Below are 15,232 nucleotides of genomic sequence, written 5' to 3' on the forward strand. Positions count from 1 at the left end.
TAGGAAATGGAAGCCATACAAGACCACTGATAATCTCCCTCGATCTGGGGCTCCACGCAAGATCTCGCACTGTGGGGTCAAAATGATCACAAGAACGGTGAGCAAAAATCCCAGAACCACACGGGGGACCTAGTGAATGACCTGCAGAAAGCTGGGACCAAAGTAACAAAGGCTACCATCAGTAACACACTACGCTGCCAGGGACTCAAATCCTGCAGTGCCAGACGTGTCCCCCTGCTTAAGCCGGTACATGTCCAGGCCCGTCTGAAGTTTGTTAGAGAGCATTTGGATGATCCAGAAGATGATTGGGAGAATGTCACATGGTCAGATGAAACCAAAATAGAACTTTTTGGTAAAAACTCAACTCGTCGTGTTTGGAGGAGAAAGAATGCTGAGTTGCATCCAAAGAACACCATACCTACTGTGAAGCATGGGGTGGAAACATCATGCTTTGGGGCTGTTTTTCTGCAAAGGAACCAGGACGACTGATCCGTGTAAAGGAAAGAATGAATGGGGCCATGTATCGTGAGATTTTGAGTGAAAACCTCCTTCCATCAGCAAGGGCATTGAAGATGAAACTGGCTGGGTCTTTCAGCATGACAATGATCCCAAACACACCGCCCGGGAGACGAAGGAGTGGCTTCCTAAGAAGCATTTCAAGGTCCTGGAGTGGCCTAGTCTCCAGATCTCAACCCCATAGAAAATCTTTGGAGGGAGTTGAAAGTCTGTGTTGCCCAGCGACAGCCCCAAAATTACAGGCCTTTCTCATCTTTTTAAGTGGGAGAACTTGCACAATTGGTGGCTACTAAATAATTTTTTTGCCCCACTGTATCTACTCTTAACTCGTATCTAAAATCAGACATTTCTGCTTAAACAAAAATTACTTAATTTGCTTCTACAAATACTGTATGACTTAAACTGCTAAACCTTAGATACTACTGCAAAACCTTGTATTGCAAATACATACAAAATAACTACTCCTGCAGCTTATTTTTTACTTAAACTGTTTAAAATATCTTGAAATCAACACTTTCTGTTTACACTACTTCTACAGTTACTACTTTGACTTGTTAATCATCCCCTTCAACTCCCTGCTGTCGCTGTCTACTCCTACTTCCAAGACCTCGGCTACTTTTCTTTCCTACTGCTGTTGTCGCAGGGCCGCACACATCGGGGGTCAAGTGAGGGCCCAAAAGGGCACTCTAACCTTTAAATAATCTGTTGGACATTTGACATATAAAGACTTTATATAGTATTTGTAGGTAACCCAAAAGCTTGTTATTCTTTATCTTCCTTATTTTCATTGACATAGTGGTCGAAAATAATTTCGGTTTCCCTCCCTATAATGCAAAAAATGGTTTAGTCCCAGCCTATTCAGTCGGCCGGGCTACAACTGGCCCAGAAGCAACCTCAGAGTGGCCCAGCATAATCAGATATTTTGTATTTTATAGCTGTAAAATAGGCTGTCCTTTATCATTTATAAAAGATTGTCAGTGTGTTGTCTTGTCCGATTCGCTCATGATGCGTGGAGAAAATAGACCAGTCGCTGCAGATGGATGAGTCGGCTGCAGCGTGTCCTGTCTGTCTGAACAGCCCAACTGATTGACATGTGCGCCAAAAGGAAGCCATAGCCTATACAGTCTTAAGCGTGATTTATGATTCGGCGGAGGCTCCACACACAGCCTTTGCCATGAGCTCAAGCCTACGTAAGTGGCCTGAAGTTTATACTTGTGCGTTGGTGTCTGCGTTGATCTCTTTAAGAGAATAGCAGGGCTGGCATGTGTGCTGGCATGTGGTGTGTGTGGTAGAGTAATTGAGAGAGTGACGGCGAGTACCGACTCCGAGGCATAGTGGGGGGAATCCAACGCTACCAAGCTATGGCTGAGCAATGTGCATCGCCACGACATGTAGTTAGACACATTTTTCAAGAAGTGCACATCAGGCTACAGTGTACGGTCCGTGTTTCCACGTATCTACGTACATTGCCACGCCGTAGATTTAACGCAGAAGCATAAATCGTGCTTAAAAAGGAAGCAGCTGGCAGTGCTTCCCAGCACTTGGGGCCTTTCAGCCTCCTGTCTGCATCTGCCCATTGACTATATTTCTTAGAAATAGTCTAGTATCACCGCTGTTTGATTGTGTTTTTTTTAAATGACATAGTAATTCCACATATTTGTCAGTTGGGTCTAAGCCAGAGAGACGAATACTAGTGATGTCAAAATGAAGCTTTATGAACCATTAGTTGTATTTGTTAACCCCACTAGATGGTGCTCTTGGATTGAAGCATAATTCAGTGAACTTTCAACCCTTTCATTAAACAGAGAGCGCCATCTAGTGGGCTCAGAAAAAAAGGTCATGCAAGCAGAGAGACAAGTTTTAAATAGGCAGCTGAAAATGTCTGACCCATCGCCATTTCATGGTTTTACAATCTGGCCCAGCTGAATTTGTAATTGAATAGCCCTGGTCATGCTACTGTAAGATCAAAAGTTTAACATCTAGTCCTCCCGCCAGTAAACTTAAAAAAATGGCCAATCCTCAAAAGGCAGAGAAAGGAAAAAAGAGTCCTGGGCCACTAGAAAGACTGATGTTTGTGCACCTTTATGTCTAATGCAATTCCTGTGTGTATGTGTACTGTTACAGGGAAGGTTTCCGGTTCTCGTCCCAGGAGGCAGCATCCAGCTTTGGAGATGACAGGCTGCTCATTGAGAAGTTTATAGACAACCCCAGACACATTGAGATACAGGTACTGTATAAGACCCATGCACACATAGGTCTGATGTCATTTAATATTGACAATTTGAGTGTGACAGGACACGCATGTATTTTATAAAAAATTATAATGGGAAGTGTATGGGAGTAATGTTGAAATCTTAACATTAATACATGATACCAATAGCGCCGCCATGTGGTCAGTTATTGCATGTTCTATGTTCTGGCTAATAACTCATGAACCGTAAGGCTCATGAGTAAAACAAAACCTTATTTATTATTACCTCCACCAGGAAGGTTAGGTTTTCGCCTCGGTTTGTTGGTTTGTTTGTTTCCTTGTCGGCAGGATTATGGAAAAACTACTGGCTAGATTTTCATGAAACTTGGTGGGTGTATTATGGGCCAAGGAAGAAATAATTGCTGCTGTAGCAGCAGCGTGCAGCTGGGAGCAGCAGCTAGTAGATTCTAGTTCTCCAACACATGCATCTTGTTTCAGAAAATTCAAATATTCTAGTTATAATCACAACACTGTTGACATCTAGCTATTCTGACAAAAAAGTCAAATAAATAACTAAATAAATTCCAAATGCCTCTCCTTTTCCAAAGAGAACCATAGAATGAAGCAATATTACACAAGAGGGCGTGCTTTAATGTCATTATTGGAACGACAGTGATGCGGTCAGCACCATTGTCTGTAAGCCTCACTGAAGTTGCGATAGTTTTGAGATTATACGATTACGTACAACGGTTACCAACAAAATAAAAGATGTAATCAAAACGTATTTATATTGTGAGGCAATTTGCTCATGAATATAAAAAGATTTCTAGTCCCTGCTGAGTCAACCTCAGCTGAAGCAGTTTAATTTTGAATTAATTCTTAGAATGTTTACATGAAAAAAATGGCGGAGTAATATTTTTACTGATGAGTAAGTTGTGCTCAAATTATAGGCTCAAATGGCTCTGGGTGTGCTATCACGCTGATTTGAGCAAATTTAAAATGTCTAGCCCGGTCAGATCTACTTGTTGTATAATACTTTTTGTCTTGTAGGTGCTGGCCGATAAACATGGTAATGCTCTGTGGCTGAATGAGAGGGAATGCTCCATCCAGAGGAGGAACCAGAAGGTGGTGGAAGAAGCTCCCAGGTTAGTGAGAAACTGCGTCTGCTCTTTCTCCGCATTTTAAGCCACACACTGCATTACTGCTAAATTAAATGTGAAATCTTGTAGTTTCCTTGAACAGCTTAGCCAACATCGTAGATACCAATAATGTTCTAATGTTGCCCCATTTTTAGTTGATGTAGTGTTCTTGATTCATTAAGAATGCAATAAACTATGAAAACAGTTAGTTTCATTCTAATATTCGCTTATTCACATCATATACTCAGTTTCGTGGTTAATGTTTGAAAATATTATTTCTAGAACTTTCAATAGATTAAAATATTTAAATCGTGGTTAATCACATGATTGTCCATAGTTTTTGGGTTTGTTTTTTTTAAGATTATTTTTGGGCTGTTCCGCCTTTATTAGAGAGAGAGATTACTCATTTTAGAGAGAGATTACTCATGAACTCCTCTACTTCATGGATTTATTTCATGTTTTCTTTTTGTCTTTGCTTTTGTCTTTGTTTGCTTTTTGTCTTTGTTTTCTTTCTTACGTTGACACTAGCAATTTTACTGTATATTAATATACTGTTGTTGCTTTCCTGTTTTTGTTTTATTTTTTAAATATATTTTAGTTTACTCAATTAATTGTATGTATTTCTTCTATGAGAGAGAGAGAGAGAGAGAGAGAGAGAGAGAGAGAGAAGAGAAAGAGAGAGAGAGAGAGAGAGAGAGAGAGAGAGAGAGAGAGAGAGAGAGAGAGAGAGAGAGAGAGAGAGAGAGAGAGAGAGAGAGAGAGAGAGAGAGAGAGAGAGAGAGAGCTCTCAGTATATGTGCGCCTGCCCTACCCACTGATCCAACCCGGCCACGATGATTGTCCATACTTAACTCGCAATTAATAAATGCGGCTCTTTTTGTACCGAGGTAAATCAACAATAAAAGCTTCTAAACCAAAAACTACACAATCAAACTTGTTGCAGCAGGAATATGATCTGAAATTGGGGAGAAATTAACATCCGCAACCAAAATTACAGGTTAACCTTAAAACCCTGCACCCGTACAATACTCAGCAATGATAGGGGCTGCAAATGATTACGTTTGAGTTTTTAGTAAGTATCTTTTAAAAAAAAAAAAAAAAAAAAAAAGGTTTGTGGTATGTCAAGCTGTGTAATTTTGTTTTTATCAGGCTCCCAATTTGTCATGGTTATTGCTGGTTGCATTGTACTTTTATCCGTACAAACGCTCTCTTTTGTACTGCCCTCTATCTCTGCATGAAAAGAAAATTAAATAAAGAAAGAATTTGCACCACTGAGGTGAGTCTGAGTGTCTAGTGTTGTGTCCTCTCCAGTACTTTCCTGGACCCAGTGACAAGGCGGGCGATGGGTGAGCAGGCAGTGCAACTGGCCAAGGCTGTGCAGTACTCCTCTGCTGGCACCGTGGAGTTCCTTGTGGATTCTAAAAAGAACTTCTACTTCCTGGAGATGAACACACGACTACAGGTCAGTGTAGGGCTGGTTGTGTGTCTGTATGTGGGTGTAGACACAGTTGTTTAACAGTTGGGTTTACACTCCTTCTTCTGATTATTGTTATTATTATTATTAGGGCCCGAGCGCCGACAGCGGCGAAGGCCCTATTGAAACTGAAGGAATTATTATTTTTCTTTCTATTATTTTCCCGTCAAATGAATTGCCTTTTTGAGGGGCTTAACCTATTCAAAAACTCAAATTTGGCGGTCGCATCAAGTCTGGTGAAAATTTACGTATTTTAAGGGTTTCGGGAATAGGCGCACAAAAATGGCTCTCTAGCGCCCCCTAGAAAGTTAAGAAAATTGAGCCCCTGCAGTGCGTTTAACGTAGACTCACGAAACTTGGTACACATATGTATCATGTCAAGATGTACAAAAGATTTCATTAGAGCCATACCCTAAACCCAACAGGAAGTCCGCCATTTTGATTTCAAAGTTCGAAATTAGTGCGATTTTGGCCATTTCCACGTCGTACTTTAACGAACTCCTCCTAGAGATTTCATCCGATCAACTTCAAACTCGGTCTGTGCCATCTTAAGATGTTAAAGATGAAAAGTTGTTAAAAGAAAAACTTTTCGTCATAGGGCGGTGACCGCGGGCGGGCGGTTATTTTGCGCGTTTCGCGCCAAAACAGGAAGTGGGTGTAACTTCGAGTGTACGCGTTGTCCGATTACCTGGAAACTTTTCAGGATTCATAAGAGTCCAACCCTGAGGACAAATAAAGGCCGATATTTACTTAAAGTCATAGCGCCCCTAGTGGCAACAGGAAGTAGGCCTAAAAGTCAAGGTGCTATACTTTAACGAACTCCTCCTAGAGATTTCATCCGATGGACTTCAAACTTGGTCTGTACCATCCCAACACCTTAACGATGAAAAGTTATAAAAAGAAAAACTTTTCGTCAGACGGTGTGGGCGTGGCGTGGCAGCCATTTTGAGTGTTTAGCGATGAACAAAGAAGTTGTTGTAACTTGAGTGTATGTTGTTGTATCTGCCCAAAATTTCTCACGATGGACAAGGGTCCAGGCCTGAGGACACCTACAGGACAAAATTGACTTTTGGTCATATCGCCCCCCCCTGGCCACAGGAAATGCGCCTTATATGACAAACATCATCCAATTTACATGAAACTTAGAATGTGTGGTCTACATGTGATACTGAGCCGCCTCCTATAATATGACCACGCCCACTTACTCAGGCCACGCCCCCTTTCATAACATTTGAACCGTTTAAGGTAGAGTCTTGTGTGAGGTGTCATTGAACTCAGCAGAGACTTCTTTCTTCATTGGTGATGGTTTGACCCGCCCCTTATGCTTAAGCCCCGCCCCTTTCTTAAAATTTGAACCATTTAAGATAGACCCTAGTATGAGGTATCAATGAACTCAGCAGAGACTTCCTTCTTCATTGGTGATGGTTTGGCCCGCCCCTATGTTCAAGCCACGCCCCCTTTTATTACTAATGGCCCGATTGATGTAAACACTTGTGTGAGGTATCATTGAACTCAGCAGAGACTTCCTTCTTTATTGTTGATGGTTTGTCCCGCCCCCTATGTTTAAGCCACGCCCCCTTTCATACATGCTGACCCATTTAAGGTAGAGTCTTGTGTGAGGTATCATTCATCTCAGCAGAGGCTTCGTTTTTATTTGGTGATGGTTTGACCCGCCCCCTATGCTTTAGCCACGCCCCCTTTCACAGCTAATGAACCGTATGACGTAGAGTCTTGTGTTAGGTATCGTTGAACTCGGTGGGGAGTTCTCTTTTCATTGGTGACGGTTTGCGGCATCTGAGTGCCGTGCAAATGCACGGTCGCAAGGAGCGGCGTCCGCCGGTAACCCCGACGCGCGCAGAGGCGCGAGGGCCCGTCCATCGCTGCTCGCAGCTTTAATTATTATTATTATTCCTTTAGCCTTTACTTTGACAGATCCGTTGAGGAATGAGTATCACGACCTTTCATATGCCGTAGGTCCTTTTCGCTGGATGTCCGGATACCTTCCGCTTTCTTTGTGTTGGAATTTTAAACTCTGGTCGATTTTAAAAGGTCTATGGTTAATTGCTCCTTTTGATCTCTGCAAGGTAAATCCAGACAGCTAGCTAGAATATCTGTCCAATCTGAGTTTTCTGTTGCACGACGATGTTCCACCAAATTCAGTTCAATTTTATTTATAGTATCAAATGATAACAAGAGTTATTTCAAGACACTTTACAGATAGAGTAGGTCTAGACCACACTATAATATACAAAGACGCAACAATTCCAGTAATTCCCCCAAGAGCAAGTATATTAGTGCAACAGTGGCGAGCAAAAAAACCCTTTTAGGAAGAAACCTCGGTGGTGAGAAACTTCCTTTTAAGGGAGAAACCTCGGACAGACCCAGCCTCTTGGTAGGCGGTGTCTGACGGTGCCGGTTGGGGCTGTGATGAACAGTGGCAATAATAGTCACAATAAAGATAATGGAACATAATGACCCATGACGATTGTTATTGGTTTAAAGCCATGTTAATAAACAATAAACCAAAGCACGTTAACTATCCCATCCCGTGTAGACTAGCCAGACCCTCCTCCACAGTGCTGTGGAGGAAGGTCTGGCAATGCGAGACTAAGGAATGAGAGACTATCTTTTAAAAAATAGGCAAATAAATCTGCCAAATAAACAGGATAAATCACAGAGCAGAGTGTTGAGTTTGTATTTATTAAAGGAACCTGCAGCTTGTCAATCTGCAGAGCTTAGGTAACATCAGTCAGCCGGTTATGCTCATTTACCATGTGGGGGGGGTGTTCTCAGTTGTCATGGAGAGGTTCAAAGATTGCTCAGTCAATTTCAATGAACTGATGAAGACCATGACATGTGGCTTAAAGCTCCAGTAAAGGCTTGTAAATAGACCTTAATTTAAGAGTTTTTTTTTCTTGGGGCTCCCTGTTAGTTGAAAGCGCCGACCAGGAACCAAAACATCCCCTGTCTAGCTGGGTGGAGTTCTATGCGAACAATGATTAATTATAAATTTAAGAGCAAACAGAGTGTTGTCAAGTATGTCTCTCAATAAAGATGAGAAATGTGCTTTAAAGTGGTCCATTTTCCTTTAGCATTAGTTGACAGTGAATCTTAGACAGGACACAAGGGGAGAGAGAGGCATGCCATGGAACAAAGGTGGAGCCTGAATCAAACTGTGGACCATGTGGTTGTGGTATGTTTCAAAATGATCATTTTATTGGACTGTTGTGAATTACTTTTAATGTAAAGTAAGCCAGTTTATTTGCTACCACCCTGATGCCGAAAGACATTTCACAATGTACTCTCTTAGTACTCATATTTTGTTTTATACAGAGTTATTTTTTTATACAGAAAGTTGATAATAGGGAGACAAATAATGTTTTTATATATATTTTTGTGACAAGAGCATAGCAATTATATATAATGGAGACAAAGGGAGATTATAGAAAATGAGAGAGCTGGGAAACGACAAAGGCTCCCAGCTGGACAGGGGATGTTTTGGTTCATGGAGTTTGACTAAGCAATCTTTAAACCTCTCCATGACAACTGAGAAAATTCCACCTGCGAAGTAAGGCCTGTTTGTCTGAAATATCTGGGAAAGAGCCAGTCAGTCCCTCTAGAAAAACGCGATTATGCGATCGCATAATTCAATGCATAATCAGCCTGTCTGGTTAGTCTGCATATTTATGCAGGGGCTGCATATTTATAAAATACGCCACACTTTCGCCACATAAATTGCCGATTTCCGCGCAAATATGCAGGGCTTGCGTGATTTCATAATCCCCGCATTTTCGTTGCAAAAAAGTCTCATATCTTAGCAGAAAGTTGAAAAATGTTGCTTTTAATTCACACATGAGCCATTTTCCCCTGTTGCCATGGGAACGTTATGAAGTGACGTAATTACGTGATGTGCACATCATCGAAAACCAGGGTGTTGGGGGAATCACATTTTTTCTCTTTTTCATCAAACCGCATTTTTGCAAGTTCCCGGAATTTTTGCAAGTTCCCACAATTTCATCGCATAAAATTGCTTAAATATCCCGGCTATTCCATCGCATTTTTTTTTTTTTTAAACGTGCCGCATAATCAAGGATTTTTGCCAGCAACAATCACAAAAAAACTCAGCATTTCTCTGTAAGGACTGGCCAGTAATGGTTCCTTGAGTTTCCCGCTCAATAAGATCTCCACTAGTTTGCTTTCAGAAACTGTATCTTCTCTGTTTAACTTTGATCCCAGGTGGAGCATCCAATTACAGAGTGTATTACTGGCCTGGACCTGGTGGAGCAAATGATCAGGGTTGCCAAGGGTTACCAACTGCAGCACAAACAGGATGATATCCCAATTAACGGTTGGGCCATTGAGAGTCGCGTCTACGCTGAGGTGTGTGTGTGTGTTGTGTGTGTGTGTGTGTGTGTGTGTGTGTGTGTGTGTGTGTGTGTGTGTGTGTGTGTGTGTGTGTGTGTGTGTGTGTGTGTGACATTGGTGTTTTTGTAAAAGAAATCTCTGCAAGGCTCTGTTTGATAATATTAAAATGGTTTTACAATTATTAAATTAGTTATTACCTGCAAAGACTAATTCTGAAGGTAAGGACTGTATGGAGTGACAAGGCAGCAAAGAAACAAACACCAGCAGCTGGAAGTGTACTGATCACAGAAAGGGCTGCAGATCCCTACACACACTGATCACTATGATCAAACCATGCACAACACATAGAAACATGTTGCAAAGACATGAAAGGGGGAGGGTGGGGTGTTAAGCCAATGAAATAATAGTAAAATATTTACATTTTAAACATTTAAAGGTCCCATGGCATGAAAATTTCACTTTGAGTTTTTTTTTATATTAATGAGTTCCCCCAGCCTGCCTATGGTCCCCCCGTGGCTAGAAATGGCGATAGGTGTAAACCGAGCCCTGGGTATCCTGCTCCGACTTTGAGAAAATGAAAGCTCAGATGGGCCAATCTAGAATCTTTCCTATATGACATCATAAGGGGAAAGGTTACCTCCCCTTTCTCTGCTTTGCCCGCCCAGAGAATTTGGCTCACCCATGAGAGAGAGAGACATCATGGCTTGCAAACAAGCAATGGCAGGCAGTTGCGTCGACGGCCACACCCCCACCCCCACTTCTCCACCTGTTTTCTCCTCAATAGCTACAGACACATAAATGGCACATACTAAGGAAAGATCATTGTGGGACTGGCTCTAGTGGCTGTAATTCTGCACCAAGGCTGAATTTCAGGAAGGAGACTTCAGATACAGTATTAGGGGACCACTAAGGCCTATATAAAAGCATCCAAAGAGCACCATGTCATAGGACCTTTAAACCTTTGTTGATGTAACATTCTCCTACACTACTGTCGTGAGTGAAACCTGAAGATTCAGTTGTTGTTGTCGTCCGATCTATTTCTCTGTTTGTTCTGTTAGGATCCTTACAAGTCTTTTGGTCTTCCCTCCATTGGACGGCTATCTAAATACCAAGAGCCACTCAACCTCAGCAATGTAAGTGTGTGTGTGTGTGTGTGTGTGTGTGTGTGTGTGTGTTTTTTTTTTGTGTGTGTGTGTGTGTGTGTGTGTGTGTGTGTGTGTGTGTGTGTGTGTGTGTGTGTGTGTGTGTGTGTGTGTGTGTGTGTGTGTTCGAGATAGGAGTCTTAAAGCTTCACAAGGCAAGATGTTTGTTAAACTTACAACCTTAACCTACATATTAGAGCTGCAACAGAGAAGAACATTCAGCCCTCTCTCCGATAGAATACTGCAGTTTGTAGTTTCACCTTATTTCTTTCTTTTTAAACTATATTTTCCTCACACACAATCCACTAAGTCTGCCTAAGTGACTGGCAAATGTCCTACCAATATGAACATTTACTCTGTGTGCTCCCCACTCTGTCAGGTCCGTGTAGACAGCGGAATCCAGGAGGGAAGTGACATCAGCATATACTATGATCCCATGATCTCTAAGGTCAGTGATGTATTCAATACATAATAGTTTTGTAAATAGTGTGTTTTTTATTTTTACGAACTGATGGTCACATAAAGACAGTAGATCAAAACATGCCGCCATTTCACAAGGGTTTGTGGTTCTGCAATAATTTCCTGTGGTGTATATTCTAGCTGGTTACCTATGGAGCTACGCGAGCTGAAGCCCTTGCCAGGATGGAGGATGCTCTGGATAACTATGTAATCAGAGGTACACAAACAGATTTTCAGTGATTGTCAGCTTATAGACTCAGTTGCTTTTTAAATGGATGTTATCTTATTTTTCTTTCTGTAATGATGTTTGATAATCTTCTCTCCAGGTGTGACCCACAACATTCCCCTCCTTCGGGAAATCATCACACACCCCCGCTTTATCTCTGGTGACATCAGCACCAACTTCCTGCCCGAGGTTTACCCTGATGGCTTTAAGGGTCACCAGCTGGACGTAGGCACACGCAGGGAGCTGTTGGCCTCAGCAGCAGCGCTCTACATCACTGCTCAGCTCCGTTCACAGAAGGTCCTGGGCGACCTGAGGTGAGTACACCAGCGGGATGTCATCGGGGCTACACACTGGCCCTAACGTCAATTAAAGTGATAGTTCGGAGTAATTTCACCCTAGGGTCCTTTGCACCATGACCTCGAGCCAAACACCCCCCCAGAAGCTTTTTTCACCTGGGTCGAACATTGGGAGAGGTAGCGTAGAGTAGCGTTATCAGCTGAATAGCTTTAGCGCAGGGGCTAATGGATCCAGTGATGTATCTCAGAATAATTGAACTCACTATTAATGCCCGAAATGATACCAAAACAGGTTGTGCACTCATAAAAAATAGATTGATTTTTGTAAGTACACCAGAAGTTTATGAACACTGCCTGCTCACCGTCGTGCGCTGCTGCTCCTGCTGCTCCGCAAAACCGAGATGCAAGGGGCCCGTCTACAAATTACCACACCGAAAAGAGATGCAACAAAAATATTTATTAATTTAACTTTTTTTTTTTTAAGTAATTGCTGTAGTATAACTAGCAGGAGACAAGTTATAATTGAGGTAATTTTGGAGACATTACCTTATTTAATCATTAAATTAATAAATATTTTTGTTGCATCTCTTTTCGGTGTTGTAATTTGTAGACGGCTCTAAGCACTCGTCTAACTGCAGGTAGCAGCAGCAGCAACAGAGAGCAGAAGAGAGCAGGCAAGTGTTCATAAACTTCTGGTGTACTTACAAACTTTCCAATCCATCGTTTTATGAGTGCATAACCTATTTGTACTAGTGTAGAAGTTTGGTATCATTTCGGGCATTATTAGTGGGGCCATTTACATCACTGGATCCATTAGCCCCTGCGCTAAGCTATTCAGCTGATAACGCTACGCTACGCTAACTCCCAATGTTCGACCAAGGTGAAAAAAGCTTCTGGGGGGGTGTTTGGCTCGAGGTCATGGTGCAAAGGACCCTAAGGTGAAATTACTCGGAACCATCACTTTAACATTTCCTGAAAAATGCAGTGCATTCATAGAGCCTCACCACATAATCAACATAGTAGAAACTAAAATGTTAAAGTTTTAAAAGCTGACTGTCGTTGAGCATATAAGGCTTACCAGTTTTTGCACGGTGTCTGGTACTTTTGCAGGGCTCCACACTTGCATTTATTTTTTATAGGGTACTTCACACTGTTCCTTAAGGTCTCCTAATAGGGTATGTAACATTGGTTGGGCTGAAAATGGCCCAAGTGATTTTCTGTGGGCCATTAACTACCCTGCGAATATGGCCCTATTTTGAACAAGAGCTTTTCTTCCAAATATGGTATGCTCATGAATATTTAGATGAGCTGTGCACTGATTGGTTGAGCGACCCACATATGCATACATTGGAGTCTCATATTACACACACACACACACACACACACACACACACACACACACACACACACACACACACACTCTGTTGCCCGCCCGGGGGGCGAAGCCACTTTCATTATAACTAGTGTAGTTGTAACGTTACCCTTGGGACATAAAAAACCTCCACCAAAGAATCACAACTCACCTAATAGCTAGTAAGCGCGGGGAGCAGAGAGTGAACCCCTGCAATGTCTTCTGCCAGTGCCTCTGCAGCGCTGCGTTAGATCCATAACTCCCGCTCCATTGTCCGCTATACTCGTTCTAAACACTTTTCTCTGGGCCAGTAGGCTATTCCGTTGTACAGTCTGGAACACTGCATTTATGACCGTGGTTAATTTTCAATATCCTTAAATAGCCTAAAACTTCCAAACTTTGTTCTTTCTAAAGTCCTACATAGCTCGTGTGTGAGATCCTGACAGAGCTCCAGTTCAGCGGGTCTGTGAATGGGGAGAGGCCGACAGGGAAGGCAGCAAACCCGGCCGGCAGCCGCCGCCTGTACCAGCAGATTGTGGAGCTCGTGAAGTCCGATACTGTCCTACCAAATTTGCAATTGGCCATCAATTTTCGTGAAACGGACCATATTTGAGCTTTATATAGTTGATTTCTCGCATAAAAAAGTCTCAAGAAGTGAATTTAGTGGTAAAATGGCAGATGAACAATGTATACAATTTCAGAGATCTGCGTGACCTAGATTCAGAAGAAGCTGACCTCAGGTCAGTTGTGTAGCCTATGTAAATGTTGGGGCGTGACAAAGACTAGAGACTACAGAAGTTGATGTCAACTTTTAGCTTTGTTGAGATTCGCCCGTTTTCAGCAGCAGTTTCAAATTGTGAGATTTGCAGAGGAAAGAGGTGTCAATGGGATTTTGAGGTTCTATGCATGTCCTATTTACCCACCAAACCGTTTTTCAACTATGACAAGGTAAAGTCGGTTTTGCATTCTGTCACCCCTTAAAGAAATAATAACACGTCATTTATTTATTTTTAACAATAAACCTACAGTGTGCAAGAGCAAGCAGATTTAGGGATTACTAAGACATTTTTGAGGCATAGCAAGTAGGGTTGGGGTTTCATAGTGAAATAAGACTCAATAACTGTATTCGGATTGGATAAAAATCCATCTTAATCCAGTTACTGAGTCTTATTTCATTACTGAATGTGCTTATCAAATCGGAATCCGTTCAAATCTCTAATTTAATCCATTTAGGTAAGCATTTAACTTTTGTAGCGACTAAAGTAAATAACTACAAGTCAAGACTCCGCTGAAAGTCTGCAGGGGTGAGTACAGAAACAGTTTTGAGTGGTTGCCAAATAATGTTCACAACCTGTAGCTATAACCTAAAGATAAGATCAAACTCAATTCATCGCAGAAATTATTTTTGTGCCAGATGGTGTACATAGTGAAACAAATGCTCATAGTAGCATAAGCTAGGAAATTAAAATGTATCTTGACCTTGAAATACCATTAGCCTGTTTACTTTGGCTCACCTCATTTTTATTTATTTACCAGTGGTGTTTAAAGTGGGGTCTGGGGACTTTCAGGGGTTTCAGGGGGTCTCCAGCAAAAAGGCTTAACCATCCTTAAGTAACACAGTGACAGAATGTAGGACTATTTTGGTCATGGGTTTCATATACTTATATAATAAAACAACTAAAAAAAAAAGCGCAAAAATCCAGTTTGACCTTGACGTCAAAAAGTTTGGGAACCCCTGCCTTAAACCATTGGATTTTATATAAATGAAAAGATGTGGTGGCCTGATGTGACGTGAGCTAGATCATTTTTAGAAGACGTAACAGGTTTGTGTTGTGGGAACCAGAAAAAGTTACTCTACTCAAGTTACTCAGTAGAATTTACCTAATTTGCCCTTTACGTCTGCCTGCAACAGCGTTTATTTTAACATGTGAAAGTAATGGTCGGGGCCAGATAAAAATAAGAAGCTGCTACCTGAATGTTTTGTACACTAAGCTTTGCTAATGAGAAAGGGAAAGAGAGCTAAAATATTTGGTAGCAGATAAGAAATTCGTTAGCATGGGAGCTTTGCCAATT

At 41.8% G+C, this 15,232-nt stretch overlaps 1 protein-coding gene across 1 annotated transcript in view; it reads left to right on the forward strand.

Annotated features, from left to right (window-relative positions):
* The window catches only part of pcca (propionyl-CoA carboxylase subunit alpha), a 38,732-nt gene that overhangs the window by 10,419 nt on the left and 13,081 nt on the right, over window positions 1-15,232 (forward strand). The window contains exons 8-15 of the mRNA XM_039783504.1: window positions 2,641-2,743; window positions 3,758-3,852; window positions 5,158-5,308; window positions 9,557-9,700; window positions 10,744-10,818; window positions 11,207-11,275; window positions 11,428-11,503; window positions 11,613-11,826. Coding sequence (XP_039639438.1) covers window positions 2,641-2,743; window positions 3,758-3,852; window positions 5,158-5,308; window positions 9,557-9,700; window positions 10,744-10,818; window positions 11,207-11,275; window positions 11,428-11,503; window positions 11,613-11,826 — 927 coding nt within the window. The remainder of the gene's footprint in view (window positions 1-2,640; window positions 2,744-3,757; window positions 3,853-5,157; window positions 5,309-9,556; window positions 9,701-10,743; window positions 10,819-11,206; window positions 11,276-11,427; window positions 11,504-11,612; window positions 11,827-15,232) is intronic.

Source organism: Perca fluviatilis, chromosome 19, assembly GCF_010015445.1.
Source record: "Perca fluviatilis chromosome 19, GENO_Pfluv_1.0, whole genome shotgun sequence".
Lineage (NCBI taxonomy): Eukaryota > Metazoa > Chordata > Actinopteri > Perciformes > Percidae > Perca > Perca fluviatilis.